The sequence below is a fragment of the Indicator indicator genome, chromosome 37, assembly GCF_027791375.1.
Source record: "Indicator indicator isolate 239-I01 chromosome 37, UM_Iind_1.1, whole genome shotgun sequence".
Lineage (NCBI taxonomy): Eukaryota > Metazoa > Chordata > Aves > Piciformes > Indicatoridae > Indicator > Indicator indicator.
In genome coordinates this window covers 1,701,503-1,727,188 of record NC_072046.1, presented here as the reverse complement: position 1 = coordinate 1,727,188, position 25,686 = coordinate 1,701,503, and the positions used below count along the sequence as shown (strand labels likewise).

The window sequence follows — 25,686 nt, the reverse complement described above, 5'->3', positions numbered from 1 at the left end:
GAGCAACCTATTGCCAAGCATTGGGACAGGCTGCCCAGGGAGGTGTTGGAGTCACCACCCCTGGAGGTGTTCAAGAGCCATGGCACTTGGGAACATGGTTTAGTGGGCATGGTGGTGTTGGGTTGATGACCTTAGAGGTCTTTTCTTACGGTAATGATTCTGTGCTTCTCAAGCAGACAGGAGTGGTGCCTGTGCCACCTCCTGAGCAGAGGCTCACAGCATGCCCTGGAGCTGCTAATTCTGTGTTTCCTTCCCCTTTATATTTTATTTAAGCTGAAGTTCCTCTTTAAGGGGTGGTGGAGAGTGCATTGATCCTCAAAAGCAGCTGAGAAGGGAGGTGGAGCAGCAATGCCCTCCCCACAGGTGGTGGCAAGGCACAGAATCATAGAATCATTTTGGTTGGAAAAGACTCTTAAGAGCCCCCATGGGTACCACAGCCACTTCTCCTTTCACCACTTCTCCTCCCCAGCCTTTGAAGGGCTCCACAAATTGCTGCTCCTTATGGCAATGGCCATGCTTTTGCTCTTCTCCATGCCATGGCCTTGGGGATGGCACCAGCCACACCTGGACTGACTGCTGGGGTGTGGATGCCAGCAGTGGCAATGCTGGGCTTTGCTGGGGACTTCTTCCCAGGAAGAGGTTTTCTTCCAGAGGAGTATTTGATCCTAATATAAATAATATTTCCTATACTAAGAAATTTGAGGTGGAGCTGAAGCTTTTCTGAGCCCCTGCAGCATCAATCAGTGCAGCTGGCCAGGCACAGTGCTGAGGGTGCAGCCCTGGGGTCCTGCACTCCCAAATGTCCCTGGAGGATGAATGTGGGGGCTGAGTTTCTCCCCATCCCAGGGGTTCCATCCCCTCCCACAGGGCTGTGCAGGCTGAGCCATGGGAGGCTCTCTTTGCCCCCTGAAGCCTTCCTGTGTTTGCCAAACACCACTTTTTAGGTGTTTGTTTTCTGTTGGTTTTTATTCCAGGGGATTTTGCTTCTGTGGTGCTGCTCTTCCCCCCACCCCAGGCCTGGTGCATCCTCACCTTGCTTCTTGTGAATGGGCTGCTGCTTCCCACAGCCTTTCCTCCAGCCTTGTGGGTTGGGTTTGGGAGCTGCTGCTCACCCCTGGGCAGCAGTAATGGGCTGGGAAGGATCAGGTGGCTTGGGGCTGCTGTGCCCTGCTTTGTGGTGGGTGGGAGCACATGAAACCAGGAGGTTGAGGTTGGAAGGAGGGTTTCTTTGTGCAGCATCTGAGTGAAGGGTGGGACTCTTGAAGGCTTTTATGGGGAGAACTTTTGCCTGGGCTCCCAAATGCAAATGAAAGTGTTTGTCAGCAGGTTTTGCTCTCCTTGCATGGAGGTCTGCAGCCCCTTGAGGAGCTCCTGGGTCTTGGAGGGGCCTTTCAGGGAGCAGGGACATCTCCAACGAGGTCAGGTTGCTCAGGGTCCCATCAAGTTTGGTCTTGACTGTCTCTAGGGAGAGGGCAAGCCCAGACCTTTTGAGCAGGGTCAGCTCAGTACAGCTCTGCTCCAACATGTCCTGCCCCTGCTCCTGCTCCACTTCCTCTGTGGGAGCTGTGAAAGCAGCAAAGCCAAAACCCATCAAGGCTGCTGTCTTGTCCCAGCCATGCAGACTCCCGGGTGCTGCCTCCAGCTTCCTGATGCAAGCATGGAAAGCTGTCAGTGCTACCAGGCAGCTCCTCTCAGGCAGGCTCTGCTGGAGTTTGCCATGGTGTGGTTTCCATAGCTGGAGGGTGGTTGGGAAGCTCTGCCAGTGGGGTTTCAGCTCTGCAGGTGGGGGCTAAACCCTGGCTCTCTGAAAGGCACCCCCATAGCTGTGCCATGGCTGTGGAGGGCAGTGCAGGAGGGAGGGCCCTGGGAGAGATGAGGACATTCCCAGTCCCACTGGGATGCTCCTCTGGGAGCTGCATTCTGCAAGGGCTGGGTTTGCTTTGCAGGATACCAGGCTGGGAGAAGGGATTCACTGATACAACCTTGTCCTGTCCTGCCCAGCTCTGCATCCATTCTGTTCAGCAGCAGCTGGGTGGGAGCAGGGGGAGTTCACCTGGGTGGTCAGTTTTGGTGCTGAGCATCAACAGTGGAGCTGGAGCCAGCCTCATCCAGGCCAGTGCTCTGTGGCACAGTGCCTGTGGCCATGTTTTGAAGGCAAGCAATGGCTGGGAGATGGTTGGGAGCATGGAAGAGAGGGCTGGTGGTCTTGGGAGGTGTTTGCTCCGTAGGCACTGAAGCCTGTCAGGCTCAGCCATGCTGGGGGACTGGGATCAGGGAGGCTGAAAGCTGCTTTCAGTGCATCCAGGGCTGGACCAAGTCTTCATGAGCACTGGTGGGGGTCAAGTCAGCCCCAAATTCCTGATCAGTGAAAGAAAAGTGTTTTTGGGGTGAAGACCAGCAGCTGCCTGTGCTGACCTGACCTGAGCTCAGCCCCAGTGGGGCTCCAGCTCCCTGCCCTCGGTGCAGGGTGACTTTTGAAAGGGGAGAAGATGGAAGCAGTGGGGAGGTGAAAGGGCTGAGCTGCTGCTAAAGCTTTCCTCAGGTCTCAGCAAGGACTTGGGGACACACATTGGGTGGCCTCTGCTGCCTGCTTCAAGCAAAGGGGCCGTGGGCTGAGCTGCCTGCAGCGTGTGGGGGCAGGCCAAAACCCTTAGCCTATAATTTCCTACCTCCAGCTCTTCTCTTTTTAGAGCAAAATGATATTTGTGCTTTTCCTGCCCTGGGGCTGCCCCCTCCAGTCTGGCCAGCTTCCTCTGAGCACCCAGCCTGGCTGCCATCAAGCATTAATCTTGCCTGGTGCTGCGCAGCCCCAAGGCGGTGCTGAGCACCCTGATCCCTCTCCTGGGGCTGCTCCAGGGATTTTCCACCATCTCTGAATTTCTCCTGGCAATGCCAGGTGAGCAGAGAAGTGAAGGATGTCCCATTCCTGACCCTGCTGCTAATGGCCATGGTGTTGCTGGTAGCAGAGCAGCTTTTGCTATCCCTGGTAGCAAAAGGCTGGTGCTTGGCTCCTTGCACAGCATTGTGGCATCAGGCTGGGACCCAGGTTGGCCTCATCCTGCCCTAGCACTGATGCTACATCACCCCAGAATTGCTCAGAGATGTCCTCCAGGCTGCTGCTGGTGGGTTGCAGCAACCCTTGTTGTGCATGGAAAGAGCAGAGTGATGCCATGGATGGTGCTGGCACAGTGAGATGGGTGTTGGGTGGGGATGAGCTGCTCTCCTGATGTCCAGCTCAGGATCAAGCCAGTTCCAGTTGTGAAAATGCCCCCACCCCTCAGTGTGAGGGACCTGGGAGCTTCAGCCACCCCAGCTCAGCCCCATCTGCATTTTTGTTGATTTTCTTCCACTTGCTGTGATCTGAAAAATACTTTTTGAGAAACTAGAAATGTCTTTTGCCAGTTGTTGCTTGTTTGGTGTGTGTTGCACGTGCACACAGTCTGCTCCCCAGGGATCCAGAAGCATGGACTTGGCTCTGGCTGTTTTGAGGTCATGGCTGATGTCACCTCGCCTGAGGAATGGCTCTCCTGCATCATTTCTCATCCAGCTGCAAGGTCCTGCACCTGGGTCAGGGCAGTCCTTGGTACCAATCCAGGCTGGGGGATGATGAGAGTGAGAGCAGCCCTGCAGAGAAGGACTGGTGGGGGAGAAGCTGGACAGGAGCCAGCAATGGGCACTGGCAGCACAGAAGGCCAATGGCAGCCTGGGCTGCATGCAAAGCAGCATGGCCAGAGATGGAGAGAGAGGATCCTGTCCCTGTGCTCTGCTTTGGGGAGACCTCACCTGCACTGCTGTGTCCAGCTGTGGAGCCCCCAGCACAGGAAGGACATGGACCTGCTGGAGAGGGTCCAGAGCAGGCCATGAAGATGGCCAGAGGGGCTGGAGCACTTTCCCTGCAGAGAGGCTGTGAGACTTGGGGATGTTCAGCCTGGAGAAAAGAAGGTTCTGGGGAGACCTTAGAACTTCCATTTCAGTATCTGCAGGGGAGCTGCGGGCAGGCTGGGGAGGGACTGTTCAGAAGTGCCTGTGGGGATAGGACAAGAGGCAATGGTTTGAAACTGGAGCAGGGCAGATCTAGGTTGGACGTCAGGAGGAAGCTCTGCACAGTGAGGGTGGGGAGACACTGGAACAGGCTGCCCAGAGAGGTAGTTGAGAGCCCATCCCTGGAGACATTCAAGGTCAAACTTGATGGGGCCCTGAGCAACCTGCTCTAGTTGGAGATGTCCCTGCTGCTTGAGGGGGGTCAGACAAGATGACCTTCAAGGGTCCTTTCCAGCCTGATGCATTCTGTTTTTCCATGATTCTCCTGTGGAGTTGGCTTGGTGCTGCAGCTCCCAAGTGGAATGGGGCTGTCCAGTTGTCTTCCCTTCAGAAAGAGGTCAGGAAGCTCTCTGAGCTGAGCAGTTTGCTGCTTGCACACGATGGAGCTGCCTGTAAGAGCAGGGCTGGGGCAGGGTGAGGTTGTGGGCGAATGGGAACTGAAAACCTTTTCAGCCCCAAAAAATTCCCAGAATGGCAGAAAGCCAAAGCAAACCAAAGCTCAATATAGAAGGGCCTGTGAGTTCCCTTTGACTTCTGGTGGATGCTTGTGGTGGGGGAAAAAAATAGGTTGGTTTTAAAACAAACACCAAAATAAAAACCCCAAACCAACACAAAGGTTGTGCTGTTGATGTGTTCTTGTGTTGGCTGGGGGTGGGGGAAGAAGAAGGAGTCAAGTACCTTCTAAAAATGCCATGGCAGCTGGAGCACAGTGTCCCAATGTGGTGTGCTGGCTTTACTGGTGGGTTCAGAGAGTGAGAGAATGGTTTGGGTTGGAAGGGACCTGAAAGGTCATCCAGTTCCAACCCCCCTGCCAGGAGCATGGAGACCTCCCACCAGCCCAGGTTGCTCAAGGCCTCATCCAGCCTGGTCTTGAACACCTCCAGGGAGGGGGCATCAATGACCTCAAGAGCAACCTGTTCCATTGTCTCACCACCCTCACTGTGAAGAATTTTTTTCTAGTCTCCAGTCTCAATCTCTCCTCTTCCAGCTCAAAGCCATTGCTCCTTGTCCTGTCACTCCCAGCCCTTGTCAAAAGTCCCTTCCCAACTCTCCTGGAGCCCCTTCAAGTGCTGGAAGGCAGCTCTAAGGTCTCCCTGGAGCCTTCTCTTCTCCAGGCTGAACAGCCCCAACTCTCTCAGCCTGTCCCCACAGGGGAGGTTCTCCAGCCCTCTGATCATCTTTGTGGCCTCCTCTGGACCCTCTCCAACAGTTCCATGTCCTTCTTGTGCTGGGAAGCCCAAAACTGGATGCAGTGCTCCAAGTGGGGTCTCCTGAGAGCAGAATTGAGGGGGAGAATCTCTTCCCTCATTCTGCTGGTCATACTGGTTGTGATGCAGCCCAGGATATGGGTGATACAGGTTGTGAGATGATTCATGTGGTGGAGTGGCCCTTGGTGATGCTGGGGGTCAGGCAATTGCTGTAGGGATGCAGGGTTGGTTAGCAGGGTTGGGTTATGGCCTGAAATTGTGCCAGGGGAGGTTTAGGTTGGAGATTAGGAAAAATTTCTTTGCTGTAAGAGTGGTCAGGGATTGGCACAGGCTGCCCAGGGAGGTGATAGAGTCCCCATCCCTGGAGGTGTTCAGGAAATGTGTGGCCATGGCACTTTGGGGACATGGTTTAATGGCCACGGGTGGTGGTGGGTTGATGGTTCAACTGGAGGATTTTGGATGTCTTTTTCCAACTGAAACAATTCTCTGATGCTCTGATTGCAGCAGGCAGGACCATGGGACATGCATCAAGCTGGGGCTGAGATCAGCCTTTCTCCCCTCCACAGGCTGCACCAACACTTTCTCTCCTGGCAGGGATTCCCTCGCTCTGCTCCCACCTCCCAGTGCTCCAATTGGGATCTTGGAGGATCCCAACAGGAGGTTTTGTCTTTGCAAGGGCTGGGGCCATGCCTGCAGGAGCCTCAGCTGCCTGCAGGTGTTTGCCATCACACCCTGTTCATGCCCTGTGAGACCTTCCCCAGAGTTCTTGTTTGCTGCTCAGGTTTTCTAACAGGTGCCCAGATACAGGTGGGAAGGATGGAGATGCCCTTTGTTTCCCTGCTCTGCTTTCCTCCATCCAGAGCAGGTGGCTTCTGCTCCAGCCGTTGGCATGGGCTGCTCTGGTGCTGCCACAGGGCTTGTTGTGATGCCTTAGAATGCTATGGCCTGTGGGAACTCAGTTTTGAGCAGCTCTGCTGATCATGGAATCATGGAGTGGTTTGGGTTGGAAGGGAGCTTTAAAGGTCATCTGGCCCAAGCCCTCCCCAGTTAGCAATGACAGCTGCAGCTGGAGCAGGTTGCTCTGAGCTCTAAACAACCTGACCTGGAATGCTTCCAGGTTTCACCTCCACAGGAGGAGACACTTCCTTATGGTGAGGGTGGTGACAGAGCCCTGGAGGAGGCTGCCCAGAAAGGTTGTGGAATCTCCTCCACTGGAGACTCTCAAAACCCATCTGGAAGCATTCCTGTGTGTCCTGCCCTGGGTGATCCTGCTTTGGCAGGGGGTTGGACTGGATGATCTCTGGAGATCCCTTCCAACCCCTAACACTCTGTAATTCTGTGATGTGGGGCATCTCCCACCTCTCTGGGCAACCTGGGCCAGAGTCTCACCACCTGCAGCATGAAGAATGGTGCTGGTAGAGCGGGTGAGCTCTTGGCACCAGCTCTGATGCCCAAAGGCCACTTGCTGATGCTTTGTGGGGGTGCCATGTGCCAGCTCTGGGTGCAAACACTCATCCACATCACCCTGTCTGCAGCCCATCACCCTGAGGACAGGCAGAAGGGCAAACCCTGGGGTTTTTGTGCAGGGAAGCAAGCGATGGTGCCCACTGTGCTGGGTGCTTGTTACAGTTTGAAGGGGGAACTTTAGCCTAGGTGCTGGCTGCAGAAGGCTGCACCCCGAAACTTAACCTGTGTAGAAAGGCAGCCAGGACACTCTGGCAATGCTTGGCACCACGCTGCATCCTCAGCAGTGCTTTAACCCTTTCCCTTTCTTTTCCACCCAGACTCCAAAGTCTTCCTCATTTACAACACGGGTGCCCAGGGCTGCCTGGAGACGAAGGACTCGCTGGTGAGGCTCACCAAGGGCTGCAACGCCAGCGCCCCGGCCCAGCAGTGGAAATGGGTCTCTCGGAACCGCCTCTTCAACGTGGGGGCCATGCAGTGCCTGGGGGTGTCGTGGCACGGGGCCAACGCCACGGCAGGGCTGCACCCCTTGGCCACCTACGAGTGCGACCGCGACTCCGTCAACATGCGCTGGAGCTGCCGCGGCCTGGGCGAGCAGCTGGCACAGCACCTCGGTGCCCGCCCGGCCAACTCCTCCCTGGACAGAGGGGACCAGGCACGAGGCTCCCAGTGGAGGACCTACGGCACTGAGGAGGATCTGTGCTCCGTGCCCTACTCTGGTAAACCCTCCTTGGGCACTAAGGACACCCCGAAACTCAGCCCCCCAGACGCTGAGCTGGCATCGGGTCCTGCCCGGGGAGCTCGGTCCCAGCTCGCTGGGGCTGCCAAACCAGGCAGGACTGGGGTGATGGGCAGCGGGCAGCCTCCGGGCACCCCACTGACCCCCCCACACCGGGCCTCACCCCAAACCCCCCTCCAGCCTCCCACTGGCAGAGCCTCAAACAGGGGCTCCTCTTTCCCTGCAGAAATTTACACCATCCAGGGCAACTCTCACGGGAAGCCCTGCACCATCCCCTTCAAGTATGACAACCAGTGGTTCCACGAGTGCACCAGCACGGGGCGGGAGGACGGGCACCTCTGGTGTGCCACCACCCAGGACTACGGCAAGGACGAGCGCTGGGGCTTCTGCCCCATAAAGAGTAAGTGGGGGGATGCCTCCCACTGGGAGAAGAGAAACCCTCTGACCATCCTGGGTGCTCCAAGAAGGACATTGAGAGGCTGGAGCAGGTCCGGAGAAGGGCAGCGAAGCTGGGGAAGGGTCCGGGGAAGAGCAGCTGAGGAAGCTGGGGATTGTTTTGTTTGGAGAAGAGGAGGCTGAGGGAAGACCTCATTGCTCTCTACGAGTTCCTGGAAGGAGGTTGAGTGAGGTGGAATCAGTCTCTTTAGTATCTGGTGATAGAATGAGAAGAAACGGCCTGAAGTTGTGTCAAGGGAGGGTTAGGTTGAAGAAATTTCTTTGCTGCAAGGGTGGTCAGGAATTGGTACAAGCTGCCCAGGGAGGTGGTGGAGTCCCCATCCCTGGAGGTGTTGAAGAAACCTGTGGCCATGGCACTTGGGGCCATGGTTTAGTGGCCATGGTGGTGTTGAGTTGATGATTGGGTTCAGTGACCTCCAACCAAAACAATTCCATGTTGCTGTGATCCCTCCTGGGGACTTCCCTGCCTCTTCTCTGCTGGATCAGCTCCACTGGCTTCTCTCTGGCTTTCTGGGGTTATTGGGATCTTTTGGAGCCACAGCTGTGGCTGTATTGGGTGCTCAGCCTGCTCCTGCCCACAGGCAATGACTGTGAGACCTTCTGGGACAAGGACCACCTCACCAACAGCTGTTACCAGTTCAACTTCCAGTCGACGCTGTCGTGGCGGGAGGCCTGGAACAGCTGTGAGCAGCAAGGGGCAAACCTGCTGAGCATCACTGAGATCCACGAGCAGACCTACATCAATGGTGAGGTGATGGCAGCCTGCCTGTGCCCCTGGCCTCCTCACCCCGGCAGAGCTGCTGGCACCATGCTGCCAGGTTGCTCTGCCTGCCCTGGGTGGTTGCTTTTGGGAATGGTGAGGGACTGGGGCTGGTGGGACTGATCCTGCCCCTTTGGCTGTGTGTGGGTCCCAGGGCTGCTGACAGGGTATAGCTCCACGCTCTGGATTGGGCTCAACGACCTGGACATCAATGGAGGCTGGCAGTGGTCAGACAACTCACCCCTCAAGTACCTCAACTGGGAGAGTGGTGAGACAGGGGGCACTGGTGGTGACGGGGGTGGGGGGCAGGGAACAGCCTGCCAGAGCAGGATCACCCAGGGCAGCTCACACAGGAATGCATCCAGATGGGTTTTGAAGGACTGCAGAGAAGGAGTCTCCACAACCTCTCTGGGCAGCCTGCTCCAGGGCTCCAGCACTCTCACACCAAAGAAGTTTCTCGTGTTGAGGTGGAACCTCCTGGGCTCCAGCCTGTCTCCATTGCCCCTCGTCCTATCACAGGGCACCACTGAAAAGAAATTGGCCCTTTGACTCCCACCCTTCACTGACCAGATCCCCTCTCAGGCTGCTGCTCTCCAGGCTGAACAGCCCCAGGGCTCTCAGCCTTTCCTCATCAGATGTGTTCCAGTCCCTTCATCATCCTCATAGCCTCCCTTGGCCTTTGGAGCAGGGAGAGCTGCACCTTGCAAGCAGGTGGCTTGCCCTTGTGGAGAGCGTTGGTGGGTCTGTCCTCAGCTCCTCAGAACCTGTCCCACCCTTCCACCCCCCTTTCCAGACCAGCCTGACAACCCCAGCGAGGAGAACTGCGGTGTGATCCGCACGGAGTCGTCGGGCAGGTGGCAGAACCGCGACTGCGGCATCGCCCTGCCCTACGTCTGCAAGAAGAAGCCGAATGCCACTGCAGACCCCTTCCTGACGGGTGAGTGAGGGCAGCAGTGGCACCTGGAGTGGGCAGCCCCCGTGTCCCAGCTGGCTGTGCTCCCATCTCAGCATGGTCAGAGGATGCTGCCTGCGTGCTGGAGCAGCCCATGGTGTCCCCAGCTTGCTGGTGCCCTGGGTGTGTGGAGCAGTGGTTGAGTTCCCCAGAGTTGCCTGGCTGTGGGTAAGGTCCTCTCCAAGGAGCATCCCCTGAGAATCATGGAATGGTAGGGGTTGGAAGGGACCTCTGGAGATCAGCCAGTCCAGCCTCCCTGCCAGAGCAGGATCACCCAGGGCGGGTCACACAGGAACACATCCAGATGGGTCTTGAAAGTGTCTGGAGAAGGAGACTCCACAACCTCTCTGGGCAGCCTGCTCCAGCACCCTCACACCAAAGAAGTTTCTCCTCATGCTGAGGTGGAACTTCCTGGGTTCCAGTTTGTGCCCATTGCCCCCATCCTATCACAGAACACCACTGGTCCTTTATTCTTGATGCTCACCCTTCAGATATTTGTAACCATCAATAAGATCACCTCTCAGGCTGCTCTTCCAAGGTGCAGTTACAGGTTGGGTGGTAGGAGAGGAATCAAGGCAGCAGGAGGTTCCCCATGATCCCCAGGGGCTGGAGTGTCTCTGCCATGCCACCTCTGCAAACAAAAGGGGGTTGGGTTTGTCCCTGGAGCTCTAAAGCCCCCATTGCCTGCACCTTGCCATTGTGTGGCTGTGGTTTGGTCTCCTGAGCAACCCATGGGAGTGTGGTCACCTTCCTATGGCCCACTGCCTGACAAATAGAGGTTTGGAGAGCAGAACAGGAGCCCTCAGGCTACCTCATGTCCTGTCAGACTCATGGTCGGAGGTGAAGGTGGACTGTGAGCCCAGCTGGCAGCCCTTCCAGTCCAACTGCTACCGGCTGGTGGGAGAGAAGAAGACCTGGCAGGAGGCAAAGAAGACCTGCCTGCGGAGTGGGGGGGACCTGGTCAGCATCCACACCCTCTCTGAGCTGGAGTTTGTCACCAAGCAGATCAAGCAAGGTAAGGGGGAGCCCCCTGTGTCAGCAGCACCCTTCCTGTCCCATGTCAGGATCCACAGGAAGGTCACTTCTGTGGGATGGAGATGCAAAGTCAAATGAGTTTGGAGCTGTGAGGGGAGAGGAGACCCCAGGCTGGGAGGTGATGTGCTGCTGGGAGTACTCATGGCCCAGGTGTATCCTCCACCCAGCACATGGAAAAGCTGTTCCTGGCAGCCTGCAGTGTTGAGGGAGAAAACAGGCAGCAGCAGCTGGGAGTGGCACTGGTCCCAGATGGTTTGCCTAGAAAAAGATGGGAAACAATGTCCTGGTGGCCTTGCTGGAGGAGGCTGCACCTCTACTGCTAAATGTGCCCTGGACACAAGTGTCAGGTGAAGGGGCAGTGCCTGCCTGTGGCCTCCCAGGTCCCTTTGTCCAGTCCTGGGTGTCACTGGGTGGAAGTTTCCTAAGCTAGGATGTGTTGGAACTGGGATGCACTGGGGAAAAGTTCCAGCCTGAACAATCACATGGCTGTACAGGGGCCATCTGTGCCACCATCTTCCAGACCCTGCTTGTGCCACCCTCATTAGGGTCACCTCAGCTTGGGTTTTGCTGTTCCCATACAAGTGCAGCTCCTCCAGCCAAATTATTCCCTCTCACAGCCCAACCTGCTCAGGAGAGGCAGAACCTGGCAGTGAAACCCACCATGGAGACCCAGACTGCAGTGGGGCTCGGGGCTGAAGAGCCGTAATGCCCTTCAGCAGCTGAAAGAGGGTGGAGGAAGGAGAGGGATGTGCCAGCACTCCCAGGCAGAGATGGGATGGAATAGGAGGGAATGTTTGAAAACCATTGGCTTACTGGGCTTGAGGCTGGAGGTCCAGACTTCTATCGTTCTGCTGGTACCAGGACATCACTAAAACCTGCTGGCAAATGTCCCTCTGTGTCCCTGGGTCCATCCATCCCTGCCCTGCTCTCTCCTGCCTGCTGGCACCACTGGGATTAGGGGCTGAGTCCCAAGGTGAGGTTTGGGCAGGTGCTCTGCAGACATGGTCCCATCACAGGGGTTTGTGCCACCGGAAGGGTTTCAGCCAGGCAGAGGGAATTTCACCTTCACCCTCCTGTCCCAGCAGATGTGGAGGAGCTCTGGATTGGCCTGAATGACCTCAAGCTGCAGATGAACTTCGAGTGGTCAGATGGGACACCTGTGAGGTTCACATACTGGCACCCCTTTGAACCCAACAACTTCCGTGACAGCCTGGAGGACTGTGTGACCATCTGGGGACCGGTGAGAGCCCGGGGCAGGGGGCATCTGCATCCTGCACCTCCACAGAGGGCATGCAGCATCCTTGTGGATGGGGAAGGGATACCTCAGGGAGCATCTCCAGCTGGGTTTGAACCTGGCTCATTCCGCTTGTTGGGATCAGCACAGCATCCTTGGGGATTTGATGTAGGGAAGGAAAGTTTGTGGACCTAAGGGTGGGGATGGATGGGCTGGGAAGTTCCTCAGGCTGTTGGATGGGCTCAGTGCTGCTCTTCTCCTCGCTGTGCAGGAGGGGAGGTGGAATGACAGCCCGTGCAACCAGACCCTGCCCTCCATCTGCAAAAAGCCTGGCCGGGTGAGCCAGGAGAAGGAGGAGGATGACCACGGCTGCAGAAAGGTGAGGGGGACCCAGATCCACCTCTCTACCTGATGCTTGGGGGTTGCAGGGGAGCTCTCCTCAAAACCATTTCAGGGAGCACTAATGAGCAGCACCTGGAGCTGCAGGTCTGTACCTGGGAGCTGCAGCAGCCCAGGGCTGTGGAGTCTCTCACTTGCTTGTGAGCATCAGGCTGTGGGAGCAAACTGGGACAGAACCTGTGCCTGCATGGCCCGAGGTCCCCCCTTGGCCTGGCTGCTTTGCCAACAGGGATGTTCTTTTTTTTTTTTTCACTCCATGCCAAACCCAGCAGCAAAACTGCTCCACATGGGAGCCTGGCAGGATGGAGGCAGCTGCCAGCCCTGTGCCAGGGCACCATGGCAGGCTGCCTACTCCAGGCAGGACACAGGGACATGGCCACCAAATGGAGGTTTCTCACCCAGAGCAGGCTCTGCCTCAGTTTCCCCAGTTGTCAGGTGGGGCTGAGGCTGCCCTTTCCCACGCTTGCTGGGAGGTGGCTTTTGTGCCTTTTTCCAAAGTCTGGGGGCACAGAGCCTGGCATCGCCAGACTCTTGAATGTCTCCCAGCGTTTTGGAGCCAGCACAGGCTCACGCCTGGACTAGCAAGCAGCCTTTGGGGACAGCTCCCAGAGGTGCTGCTGGGCTCCTCCACCAGCCTTTAGTCTTTACCCTGTTGCTCTGGCACCCTGGGCCAGACTGGGAGGCTGCCAGCCAGAGCTGGAGGAGCCCTGGTGTCAGTGGGTGCTGGGGATGAGGCGTTGGGTGGCAATGTGCCACCTGTCTGCTTGTCCCTAATAGGATGTCCCCATGCAGATTCAACTTCCTCCTGCCTCTCCAGCCACACTCTTACCCTGGTCCTGGGTGCCCAGCAGAGATGCACCTGCTGGTAAACACACTGGGAGGAATAAGTGAACTGAGGAAAGATTTCTTTTCCCATCCTTCCTCCCTCTCCTCATCCTCAGCGGGGCTGTTTCCCACCCTGATGCAGAGGCTGGTGGAGAGGAGGCAGCATCTTGCTCAGCAGACCAGCCCTGGTCTTCTCTGGCCACCGTGGTGGTTGCTCTTGGTGACTTTGCTGCTCCTTCTGCTTTCCCAATTCTCTGCTTTCAGAACATCCTGGATGTTCTGAACAGATGGAGGTTTGGGCAATGGGAAAGGTAGAGCTAGAGAGGGATGAGGTAGCACTCCATGATCAGGAGCTGGAGGCAGTTGAGATTGATGGTCTCATCCTGGCCACTTTTGGACCACAGGGGCTTGCTGTGGTGCGTGGTGTGTGGGAGCGCACCTCTGTGGTTTTAGTGATCCCAGGGCTGACTGGGGACCCCTCTGGGGCCATCAGGCACCTGCACTGTCCCATGCTGGGCCCCTTTCTTGGCTGCCCAGGGCTGTCCCTGGTTGAACCCAGCTGCTGAGACCATACCTGGGTTTGTTAATCTGGGGAAAGGCTGCAGGAGCAGGAACTTGGGGAAAAAAGTGGGATTTGAGGTAATTTTTCTCTTGGTCTCCTAAAGCTACTTCTTTCTCACCATGCTGCAGATGATGCATGTCCTCTGCTGTCCTTCCAGTGCCTAGGAGGTCCAGGGGTAAAACCTTGGTGATGCTTCCTACCACACCTAGAGGGTCCCTGAGCCTGGGGGCTCTTGCCTCACCAGCTGAGCCCCTTCACCCTTCCTTCCCACCCTGGCTGAGTCTTCATCACACACACACTTGTGTGTGTCCTCTCTCACGGATGAGCCCCCACGTCCCTCCCCACACCACTGCTGGCCCCAGGGCCACCCCTCTCCCTGCTCTGGCAGAAAACAGGCACTATTGTGTCCCTCCTGGCCCCGGAGAGGCTCCAACATCAACAAGGCGGGGGATGAAAGCCGGCTGTGGGGGGACTGGCCCTGGCTTCGGCCCCGCGGCGTACAGAGGGGGATTGTGTTCCCCTCCCCGCGCTGGCCGCTGGCAGGCAGAGCCATTTCCCGGCTTTGAAGCTGCCTGGTGTTTGTTTGCCTTGCAGCCCTGTCCTCTGGGGCTGGGGGCTTAGGAGAGCTCAGAGCTGAGCAGGGTCAAGCCGGGGCAGCTGGGGCTAGGAGACCTCCCATGAGAAGGCAGAGGTGGTGGCAGGGGACGTGGGATGCTGCTCTCACGCCCTGAGCGTGGCCCCATCCTTCTGGAGAGGGCTGGGGTGAGCCTTGGTGGATGCTGAATTCTGGGTGCCACAGTATGAGAAAGACATTGAGGTGTCCAGAGAAGGGCAACAGGACTGGTGAGGGGTTTGGAGGGCACAGCATGTGAGAAGCAGCTGAGGGAACTGGGGTTGTTTAGTCTGGAGAGAAGGCTGAGGGAGATCTCATTGCTCTCTGCAGCTCTCTCAAAGGAGGTTGGAGTAAGGCCAATGTTGGTCTCTTCTCCCAAGTAACCAGTGACAGCGTGAGAGGAAATGGGTTTAGGTTGTGCCAGGGGAGGTTTAGGTTGAATATTAATTTCTAATTTACCAGAAGAGTGCTCAGGGATTGCAACAGGCTGCCCAGAGAGGTGATGGAGTCACCATCCCTGGAGGTGTTCAAGAAGCTGTAGATGTGGTGCTTCGGGATATAGTTCAGCGGTCATGGTAGTTGGGTTACAGTTGGACTCGATGATCATGAAGGTCTTTTCCAGCCTTAACAGCTCAATGATTCTGTGATTTCCTGTCCCCCATCCCCAGGGCTGGAAGTGGCACAGCCCCTCCTGCTTCTGGCTGGGTGAGGACCGCGTTCCCTACAGCGACGCCCGCAGGGCCTGCTCCGACTACGGCGCCACGCTGGTCACCATCACCAGCAGGTCAGTGCCACGCTGCTGATGGTGAGCCTGCCCCAAAGCAGGAACCCCAGAGTGGGCTGTCACCTGGCAGCTGGGCTGTGCTGGTGGCACGGCCTCTCTTGCTGCCCTTCCAGGTTTGAGCAGGTGTACGTCAGCAGCCTCATCTTCGGCTGGGACGGGGAGTTCTTCTGGACAGCTCTGCAGGACATCAACCAGACAGGGGCTTTCCGCTGGCTGGGGGGCGATGAGGCCAGGTACACCCACTGGAACCGCAACCAGCCCGGTAAGGGGGTGGCCGTGGGTGGGATGGGGACGTCCTCTCCGTGCAAGCTGGGTGCTGGCCCTGCCGCCTGGCACGGTCCGACCCTAAGGCTGCATCCCCCCCGCTCCCGTGAGCGCTCCAGGTTACAACAAGGGTGGCTGCGTGGCCCTGGCCACCGGCAGCTCCACGGGGCTGTGGGAGGTGAAGAACTGCAGCACCTTCAAGGCCAAGTACATCTGCCAGCAGAACCTGGGCACCCCGGGCAACCCCGAGCTGCCCAGTCCCTACCCCACGCCCAGCCTCACCGCTGCCTGCCCGCTGGGATGGAGCTCCGACTCCAAGCTCCGCCACTGCTACAAGGTGAGGGGTGCTGGGGGGCTTGCCCTGGCCATTCTGGGGAGCCATTTGCCTCCCCACTGGTGCATGGAGGGTGAAGGAGCAAAGGACATCCCTGAACCCACCAACCTGGTTCATAGAACCGCAATCACTAAGGTTGGAAAAGCTCTCTAAGATCAAGTCCAACCAGCAGCCCAGCACCACCATGGCCACTAAGCCATGTCCCCAGGTGCCATGGCCACATGCTTTGAACACCTCCAGGGATGGTGACTCCACCACCTCCTTAGGCAGCCTGTTCCAGTGCCTGACAACTTTGTCAGGAAAGAAATTTTTCCTGATATCCAACCTAAACTTCCCCTGATGGAACTTGAGGCCATTTCCTCTCGTCCTATCGCTAGTTACTTGGGAGAAGAGACCAACACCCACCTGGATCCAACCTCCTTTCAGGGAGTTGTAGAGAGCAATGAGGTCTCCCCTCAGCCTCCTTTTCTCCAGACTAATTAACCCCAGTTCCCTCAGCTGCTCCTCTCCAGACCTTTCAACAGCTTTGTTGCACTTCTCAGGACCCACTCCAGCCCCTCAGTGTCCCTCTTGGAGTGAGGGGCCCTGAAGTGAGCTTGGGATTCAAGCTGTGACCTCACCAGTGCCCACTGCAGGAGGACAATCACCGCCCTGGTCCTGTGCTCAGGCTGAGTGGTGTCAGCGTGCCCCAGGATGCTGTTGCCAGCAGGGTGCGGCTGATGCTCTGCTCATCTCTGGTGCTGAGTCCCCCCTGCTGCTGGTTCCTCCTCCCCCAGGTGTTCAGCTTTGAGAACCTGCAGGAGAAGAAGACCTGGATCGCAGCGCAGGAGTTCTGCCGGGAGCTGGGGGCCCAGCTGCTCAGCCTGGCCAGCTACGAGGAGGAGCACTTCATCGCCAACACCCTCAACAAGATTTTTGGGTGAGAGGCTGTGCTGGTGCATGTTCCACTCCCCAGGTGTGCTTGGCAAGAACCCACACCCCTCCCTGTGCTCTGGGCGGGTGGATAGGGCAGGGATGGAGCCTTCTGAGCATGACCCTGTGCGCAGAAGTTGCATCGTTGGTGTGGCTGCACCGAAGAGGGGACGTGGGAGAAGTGCAGGAAATTGGGTGTCATCTGGGGATGCAGCTTGGACTTTAAACACCTTCAGCCCTGGGATGTCTCATCCCAGCTCCTGCCAGAGAGTGGCTTTGAGAACAAACAGGAAAGTCCAGGTTTGATTTACAGCTCTGTATATAAATAGAAAGGAGTCCAGTTTGGATGGGGAGTGTTCTGGGATCGTGCCCCTGTATTTGGCACTGGTGAGGCCACAGCTTGAATTCTGGGTTCAGTTTGGGGCCCCTCACTCCAAGAAGGACATGGAGGTGCTGGAGCGGGTCCAGAGCAAGGCAACACAGCTGGTGAAGGGTCTGGAGAACGGGGCTGGTGAGGAGCAGGTGAGGGAACTGGAGGTATTTAGTTTGGAGGAGGCTGAAGGCAGACCTGGATCTCTGCAACTCTCTGAAAGGAGGCTGGAGCCAGGTGAGGGTTGGTCTCTTCTCCCTAGTATCAGGTGATAGAACAAGAGGAAATGGCCTCAAGTTGCACCAGAGGAGGTTTAGGTTGGATATTGGGAAAAATGTCTTTGTTGCAGGAGTGGTCAGGCACTGGAACAGGCTCCCCAGAGAGGTGCTGGAGTCACCATCTCTGGAGGTGTTCGAGAAATGTGTAGCCATGGCACTTGGGGACATGGTTTAGTGGCTGCAGTGGTGCTGGGTCAACAGTTGGACTCAGTGCTCTTGGAGGTCTTTCCTAACTGGAACAATTGCATGAGAAGTTCTTCCCCATGAGAGTGGTGAGAGCCTGGAATGGGTTGTCCTGGGAGGTGGTTGAGGCTCCATCCCTGGAGGTGTTTGCAGCCAGGCTGGATGAGGCTCTGGCCAGCCTGCTGTAGTGTGAGGTGTCCCTGCCCATGGCAGGGGGGTTGGAACTAGATGGTCCTTGTGGTCCCTTCCAACCCTGACTGATTCTCTGATTCTCTGATTCTCACCCTTCCCTCCATGTCCCCGCAGGGAGTCGGAGCCGGAGCTCCACGAGCAGCACTGGTTCTGGATCGGCCTGAACCGTCGAGACCCAGCGGGGGACAAGAGCTGGAGGTGGAGCGATGGGCTAGGGGTGAGTCCTTGGTGGGGGGGTTCACCAAGATAACTCCAGTTGGTGTTTGAGGTGCAGAGGGAGGCACGTTTGGTGCTGGTGGAAGTGCCCAATGCTGCCCATCTCTTTCAACCCCCAGTTTTTCTACCACAACTTTGACCGCAGTAACTACGATGACGACGACATCCGGACCTGCGCGGTGCTGGACCTGGCCTCCCTGCAGTGGGTGCCCATGCAGTGCGAAGCCCAGCTGGACTGGATCTGCAAACTGCCCAAAGGTACCCAGCAAAGAGCCCTCAAACCCTCCAGCTTTGAATAACCTGGCAGAGGATGGGCTGAGGGGTGGTGGAGTGAAGGCAGGGGGACTCTGTCACCTCCCTTCTGAAGGTTGCACTTTTATCATACAAGTGTTGAGGTTGGAAGAGACTTCTGAACTCGTCAAGTCCAATCACTCACCCAGAGCTCACAATCCCACCACTGCTGCTAAGCCACTGCCACTAAAACATATCCCTCAGCACCACATCCCCATGACTTTTAAACACCTCCATGGATGGGGACTCTACCACCTCCCTGGGCAGCCTGAAAATGGGCAGGATGGGAGGGAGATGGGAGGATGAGTCCTAATTCAGGGGCTGGGAGAGATGCTGTCCATCCTGGTAGATTCAGCAGAAACATACAGCCCTTGGAGCCTGAAGGTGGTTTGCAGTCCAGCCCCAGATCCTTCTGCCAGTCTCTCTTTGCCCTTTCTCCAGGTGCTGATGTGAAGGAGCCAGAGCTCACTTCCCAAGGTGCGTTGGCCATGGCTGTGTGTATGTCTGGTGTACACTGTCCTCTTGAGGTGTCTGCCACCCCACTGCATCCCTGTAGCGTTATCTGGGGAAGAGGGATCCTGTCTAAGGTCATAGGAGGGAGGGGAGCCCCAAGATCTTCCTGCCCCTTGCTACAGGGACTGGGCAGGATCATAGAACTACAGAACTGCTGGGGCTGGAAGTGACTTTTGAAATCATCACCCAGAGCTCACAATGCCACCACTGCTGCTAAGCCACTGCCACTAAACCAAGTCCCTGAGCACCACATCCATGCCTCTTCTAACCACTTCCTGGGATGGTGGCTCCACCCTGGGCAGCCTATTCCAGTGCCTGAGAATCCTTTCTGTGAAGAATTTTTTCCTAATACCCAACCTGAATCTCCCCTGGGACAACTTGAGGCTGTTTCCTCTTGTCCTGTCACTTGTTGCATGTGAGAAGAGACTGACCCCCACCTCTCCCCAGCCTCCTCTGAGGTTCTTGTGGAGGGCAACTACCTCAGCAGATCCCTCGGCTGCAGGAGAGGGACAAAAGGAAAGCAGCCCAACCTGCAGGGGACTGAGGGACAGGGTGGCAGGTAGCTGTGGCAGGGGGTGGCACAGCCATGGCATGACAGCAGCCCTTGCCTGCAGGCAGCAAAGAGTGGGTGAGGTACCAGGAGGCTGAGTACAGGTTCTCAGAGCACCACTCGACGTGGGTGCAGGCTCAGCGCATCTGCAACTGGAACCAGGCAGAGCTGGCGTCTGTGCACAGCGAGGCTGAGCTGCGCTTCCTGGGCCAGAACCTCAAGAAGGTACCAGGGGGATGGGCACCTCCTCAGGCACTGATGGGCTCTGCTGCCTTCCCAGTCTGCTCCCTCTCTGGCTTCTTTCATCCTTTGCTGGGGGAATGTTACCTGGCAAGAGCTGGGCTGAGCTCTGCTGGGGTCCTCATGGGTCTTGTGTGGGGGTGGCAGGTTCTGGGGCTCGGCAGGGTGATGCTTTTTGCCAAGGTGCACACCGCAGGGTGGCTGCCTGGTCCTGGTGTCTAGGGTGGCTGTGGTTGTCCCCAAGGACATCCAGGCACTGACACATCTCCTCTGGGTGTGCAGTTCTCCAGGGGCCAGGAGCAGCACTGGTGGATCGGGCTGCACACCTACGAGCACGACGGGAGGTTCAAGTAAGTCAGGGACCAACCCTTCATGTCCCCACACAGCCCCAGGCCACTCTTTTCAGTGCTCAGAGCAGGCTGGCTCAGCTCCTGCATCTCAGGGATCTCGTCCTGGGGTGCTGGGAAGAAGGTTCCTCACCCGAGAGATGGCCATGGTGGGGGTATGCTCCCAGTTAGGGCATGCAGCTGGGTCAAGTCACTGCTTGGCCTCATGCTGCCATTGGTGCCTTTCCCAGGTGGTCTGATGGATCTGTCCTCAACTTCATCTCCTGGGCACCAGGCAAGCCTCGGCCCATCACCAAGGACAGGAAGTGCGTCTACATGACAGCCAGCAGAGGTGAGGGGCAGGATCCTGCCCTGCTGGGCTCTGGAGGGGCTGAGCACTAGGGTGGTGGTGGAGGGGTCATGCCTGCCTTGTCCCTCCCCACAGAGGACTGGGGGGACCAGAAGTGCATGACAGACCTGCCCTACATCTGCAAGCGCAGCAATGGGACAGCTGCGAAGCCTTCCTTGCCACCACTACCTGCTCCCGTCAGTGGGGGCTGTCCCCAGGGCTGGCTTCCCTTCCTCAGCAAGGTGGGACACAGAGGGGAAGGCAACCATTCCACCAGCCCACCAGGGTGGAGAGGTGGTGGCTGAGAAATGGCAGGGTGGAGAGGGACACATGCATGTGCTCTGAGGGATGCTGAGGGGTGCATGCCCAGGGGTACTAGGAGAGGTGGGCTGTGGAGTCTGGGTGCAGGCGGAGGCGGTGAGGATGTGTGCCCAGGGGTGCTGGGAGACGTGGGATGTGGGTGCAGGAGAGGGTGGTTAGGGTGCATGTCCAGGGGTGCTGGGGTGGAGTGCGTTGTGAGGGTGCAGGAAGGGCGGAGGGGCTGGCAGGCAGGAGGGTGCAATGGGAAAGGGACTGTTGGGGCAGAATGGGGCTGAAGAGAGTGGTTGAGTGAGGAGGGTGCAGGGCTCAGGGTTGGGGCAGTGGCTGCCCCCCAGACCATGCCATGCCCCTGCCCATGCAGTGTTTCAGCTTTAATGGGCACGACAAAGCCGAGAGGGTGAAGTGGCCGGAGGCAAAGCAGGCGTGCGAGAGCCAGGGCGCTGTGCTGGCCACCATCGCCAGTCCCCTGGAGCAGGGTAGGTCCCCCCAGCCCGCACCTTACCCCCCTGGCTGGGGACCTGCCAGGGGTGGTCCTCAGCACCTCACTCATTACCTGCAGCTTTCATCACGTCCATGCTGCCCAACATCTCCTTCGACCTCTGGATTGGCCTCCACGATGCCCAGAGGGAGTTCCAGTGGGTGGAGGGTGTACCGCTGCAGCACGCCAGCTGGGCACCCGGAGAGCCCTCAGGCTGCAGTGCCTCCAGCCCCTGCGACAAGCCGGTGAGTGGGACCCCCCCACAGCATCCCCCAGCCCCTGGGAAGGTCCCAGTCCCATATCCTACCATGAGCATGGAAGATTTTAGGCTGCTAGGCTGGCTCTCCAAAGGCAGAGCAAAATCCAGCCCTGCAGGGTGGAGGTCCCTGACAGAGGGGTGCCCGTGGGGTGGGATGGCACCGCTGAGGGCAGTGCTGACCTCATGGCTTGGCTGTGCAGACCAACTGCGTGGTGGTGTGGCACGGCTCACCCCCACACTTCACGGGACGCTGGGATGACCGGAGCTGCCTGGAGGAGAAGCATGGCTACATCTGCCAGCGGAGTGCAGGTAGGAGGGGGACCAAGGGGACAGCCCCCGCTGGGGACCTGCTGCCGCCACCCCAGAGCCCCATGCTGTGATGGGGGCTGTGGCTGGGGAGCTCGAAATGATGGGCTTAGCTTGGGGGCTGCTGAAAGAGCTCAGGGAGATCTCTTGTCCCTGGTCCCAGCCATCTGTGGGGCAACTCCAAAGCGGTGCATGCCAGCCTGGCTTGATGTGTCCCATGGGGATGTGCATCCAGAGTGGGGATGGCCCCAGGGTGTCAGCCCTGTGCATGTGGCATCTGTGCTCTCCATGGTTTTACTAGGATGTGCCCAGGTGCCCTGTGTACAGTACTGCCAGGGACACCTTGGCTTGGAAGTGGGGAGGGACAAGAGGGTGATCCTCCGTGGGATGCAGGAGTGTCCTCCATGCTGTCTGACCGTGTCTCTTTGCTCCCCCAGACCCATCCCTGAGCCCCGCGCGGACGCTGTACCCCCCCTCGCCCACTGGCACCCTCTTTTACCACAACAGCACGTACCGCATCCTGCAGAAGCCCCTCAGGTGGCACGAGGCCCTGCTGCTCTGCGAGACCCTCAACGCCACCCTGGCCACCATCCCCGACCCCTACAGCCAGGCCTTCCTCACCCAGGCCATCATCAGCCTGCAGGCTCCGCTCTGGATTGGGTTGGCCAATGACAAGGTGAGGGGAAGCGGGGGGCAGACACCCGGGGCAGGGGTCCTCAGGGGGTCACGGCAGCCCCCCAGCTTCTCCTCCTTTTGGTCCTGCAGGGGAGCCGCAGCTACTCGTGGCTGACAGAGGAGAACCTCTTCTACACCAACTGGCAGGACAAAGAGCCCCAGCAGATCACTGGCTGCTCCTACGTGGACGTGGACGGGAGCTGGCGCACGGCCAGCTGTGACACCAAGCTGCAGGGGGGCATCTGCCAGCTCCGAGCAGGTGCTGGCTACGGGGGCTGGTGTGGGGGCTTCACACGGGCTGGACCAGGTGGGGAGCAACCCAAGGGTTGGAGGTGGCATCTCACTAGGGACTTTCTGCAGCTGTAGGCACACCCTTGTGGGGTTTGGTGCCCCAGTGTGCTGTGGGACCCTGGTGCTCACCCCCAACGCACCCTGTGCTCCCCAGATGCCCCCCGCACACACAAGTGGAGCTACACTGGCAGCTGTCCCAAGTCGCTGGAGGACTCATCCTGGATCCCCTTCCGGGACCACTGCTACACCTTCCACATGGAGGTCACCTTGGGGCAGAAGGATGCCATGAGGAGGTGTCAGAAAGGTATGGGGGAGGCTGTGGTGGTGGAGGGAGGTGATGCACTCTTGAAAATGGAAGAGGTAGTATCCCCCAGGATGTCCATGGGTGTAGGAGAGCACCCTTGAATGGGACTCTTGTCCCTGCACTCAGGTCCATTGCCAGCCATCATCTGTCTCCTCCTTGCTGTTACTTGTTACATCCATGTGGTTCATGGATGGTTCCTCAGCTTTGTCTTCTTGGGCACTGCTGCTCTGAGCTCCATCCTCTGAGGTCAGAGCTCTTCCCTGACACTCCTTCCTCTGCAGTTGGTGGCACAGTGTTGTCCATCCAGGATGAGATGGAGAATGTCTTCGTGTGGGAGCATCTCCAGGCATATGAAGGCACATCCAAGGGTGCCTGGCTGGGCATGACCTTCAACCCCAAAGGTACAAAGGAAGGAGGGAGGTGTTTGGTATTCCCACAGGCACTACCTTGAATTCCCAGCAGGTCTGCAGTGAGCAGAGGAAGCCCTTGGTGGTGACACTAATGTGGGGGGCCTTAGTGTGTGGTGTGATGAGTGCCCCATGCCTTGAACGTGCCATGTATTCTCTCTGGCTTGGTGGGGAGGGGAGGGGTGGCTTCAAAGCCCAGAGCTTCCTCCAAGGCACTGGAGGCTGCAGGTTCAGGAAGGTGCCCTGGAGTCCTCCCCATCACACCTCCCTTGGTATCTGAACTGGGGCAAAGCTGGGATGTCCCTTTCAGCCTCCTGAGACCGAATTCTTCTGTTCCCCAGGTGGCACCTTGGTGTGGCATGACAACACTGCTGTGAACTACTCCAACTGGGGCCAGCACGACACAGGGCCCAGCATGCTCAGCCAGAACAGCTGCTACTGGATCCAGAGCAGCAACGGTGTCTGGCGCCTGGGCTCCTGCACCAACGTCACCATGGGGGTCATCTGCAAGATCCCCCGAGGTAGGACTCCCCCTTCCTGCTGCCTGAGGCCCCTGGGCTGATGTGGGGTGAGCTGTGGGCCCAGGCAGGGTGTTGCAGGGCAGAGATTTCCTGCTGGCAAGGCCAGCCGCATCTTCTGGGTGTTTCCAGTCCAGGGGGCTTGTAGGGGCTGTTGCTGGGATCTGCAGGGCTCCACTGGACTCAGGGGTGGGCTGTGCACTTCTCAGTGGCTGGGTCAGCAACTCAGAGCAGGGTGAGGCTGGTGGAGTAGTGGGGGAGCAGAACCAGGGGACCTCTGCAGCTGTGCAGTGCTGGGAGCAGTGATGGGTGTGGGGCTGGTGATGCTGGCACTGGGGAGAGGGGAGGGTGCCGTGGCGATGCACTCACCTGTCTGTGTTGCCCTTGCAGTGGAGGAGAGCAGCTTTTCCAGGGCAGGTGAGTGCCACCATCAGCCTGGGCACAGCACTGGGACCAGGAACTGGTGCTGGGGGTTTGTGTTAATGCAGCCCAGCTTGAATTAGCAACTAAAGAAATGGTGTCTGGGGGTGGGGGGATCCCAAATCCCATTGCCAGGTGGCTTTGGCACTGGGTTAGAGCTCCCCAGCACCAGGAGCTATCCCTCTATGGTGGAGTGCATCCAGCCAGCCCCCTGCTGTGAGGGTGAAACACTGGAACAGGTTGTCCAGGGAGGTTGTGGATGTCCCCCCCTGGAGTTGTTCAATGCTAGGCTGGAAGAGGCCTTAAGCAAACTGGGCTGGTGGGAGATGTCTCTATCCATGGCAGGAAGTTGGAACTGGATGATCTTTAAAGGTCCCTTCCAAACCCTATCTTGCTGTGATTCTGTGATGCTATTTCCACCCAAGCTCTGTCTCTTATTTTTCAGTCAGAAATTTTAATTTATTCCAGATCTTGGTCAAAATTCTCCTAAAGAGCTCTAAAAATTAAAACCCAAAAATACAGAGTCTTCCCCAACAAAAGAGAAGAAACACCTCCAGGGAGGTGGCAGCAACCTGGACTAGTGTGAGGTGTCCCTGCCCATGGCAGGGGGGGTTGGAACTCGTTGATTTTCAAGGTCCCTTCCAACCTCAACATGAGGAGGAACTTCATTGTGAGGGTCACAGAGCACTGGGACAGGCTCCCCAGAGAGGTTGTGGAGTCTCCTTCTCTGGAGACTTTCAAGCCCCATCTGGATGCATTCCTGTGCAACCTGTGCTGGATTCTATGGTCCTGCTCTGGCAGAAGGGGTTGGACTGGAAGATCTTTGCAAGTCCCTTCCAACTCTTAACATCCTGTGATCTGTGATCCTGTGAACCATAACCATCTCTGAATGTATGAAACCCACCGTGTGGCAGGGTGAGGCAGAGCTGGGGCTGCCTCTCAGCAGGGTTTTCCTCCCGCCCGCAGCGCTGCCGGAGAACACGACGGCCGTGGCGGTGGTGGTGCTGGCGGCGCTGGCGCTGTGCGCCATGCTGGCCGGCGCCATCTACCTGTACCGGCGGCGGCGCGGGGCCGAGCGCGGAGCCTTCGAGGGCGCCCGCTACAGCCGCACCACCTCCAGCCCCAGCGAGTCCGCCGAGAAGAACATCCTGGTGTCGGACATGGAGATGAACGAGCAGCAGGACTAACGGCAGGCGGGACGCTGGGGACGGGGACCTGGGGAAGGGGGAGGATGGAGAGCACCACGCGGCGCTAGCCCCACGGGGCCGGGGCGAGGGGACCCTTGCGGCGGGGCAGGGAGAGGGGCTGGGGCTGGGGGTGGGGTCTGGCCGGGTGGGTGAGTAGAGGGAGCTGGGGTCCCTCCTGCCCCGCGGGTCGCTGCCGTCGCCTCCAGGCTTATTCCCAGCTGCCAGGAGTTTGCCTGCAAGCAGCTGTGGAGGCCGTTTCAGGGCTATAAAATGTTTAGAGGAAAGTTGTCCCCCTGCCGAGTTTAAGAGCTTTCCAGTGATGTGAGCAGGTTCCAAGACACCTTCCGCTTGGGAGAAAGCATGGGTGAGCCTTCAGGGCCCTGTGGTGGGCTCATCCCCCTCCAGGAACCAAGCTGGTGTGCGAGAAGAC

The 25,686-nt window shown here is 58.0% G+C and overlaps 1 protein-coding gene across 1 annotated transcript; it reads left to right on the top strand.

The window, feature by feature from the left end:
• Positions 1-7,029: 7,029 nt before the first annotated feature.
• Positions 7,030-25,256, top strand: MRC2 (mannose receptor C type 2; the record flags this gene model as incomplete). Its single annotated transcript, XM_054396420.1, has 29 exons — positions 7,030-7,432; positions 7,679-7,852; positions 8,490-8,654; positions 8,823-8,936; positions 9,462-9,605; positions 10,447-10,635; positions 11,741-11,895; positions 12,161-12,268; positions 14,957-15,072; positions 15,186-15,334; positions 15,456-15,673; positions 16,447-16,589; positions 17,720-17,822; positions 17,941-18,079; positions 18,554-18,589; positions 19,240-19,400; positions 19,698-19,765; positions 19,993-20,093; positions 20,187-20,332; positions 20,773-20,887; positions 20,971-21,134; positions 21,349-21,457; positions 21,892-22,130; positions 22,220-22,388; positions 22,575-22,724; positions 23,006-23,125; positions 23,473-23,652; positions 24,040-24,066; positions 25,036-25,256. Coding segments are annotated over 29 exons (4,326 nt in total), but the record flags the coding sequence as incomplete, so codon positions are not given.
• Between the last annotated feature and the right edge of the window lie 430 nt (positions 25,257-25,686).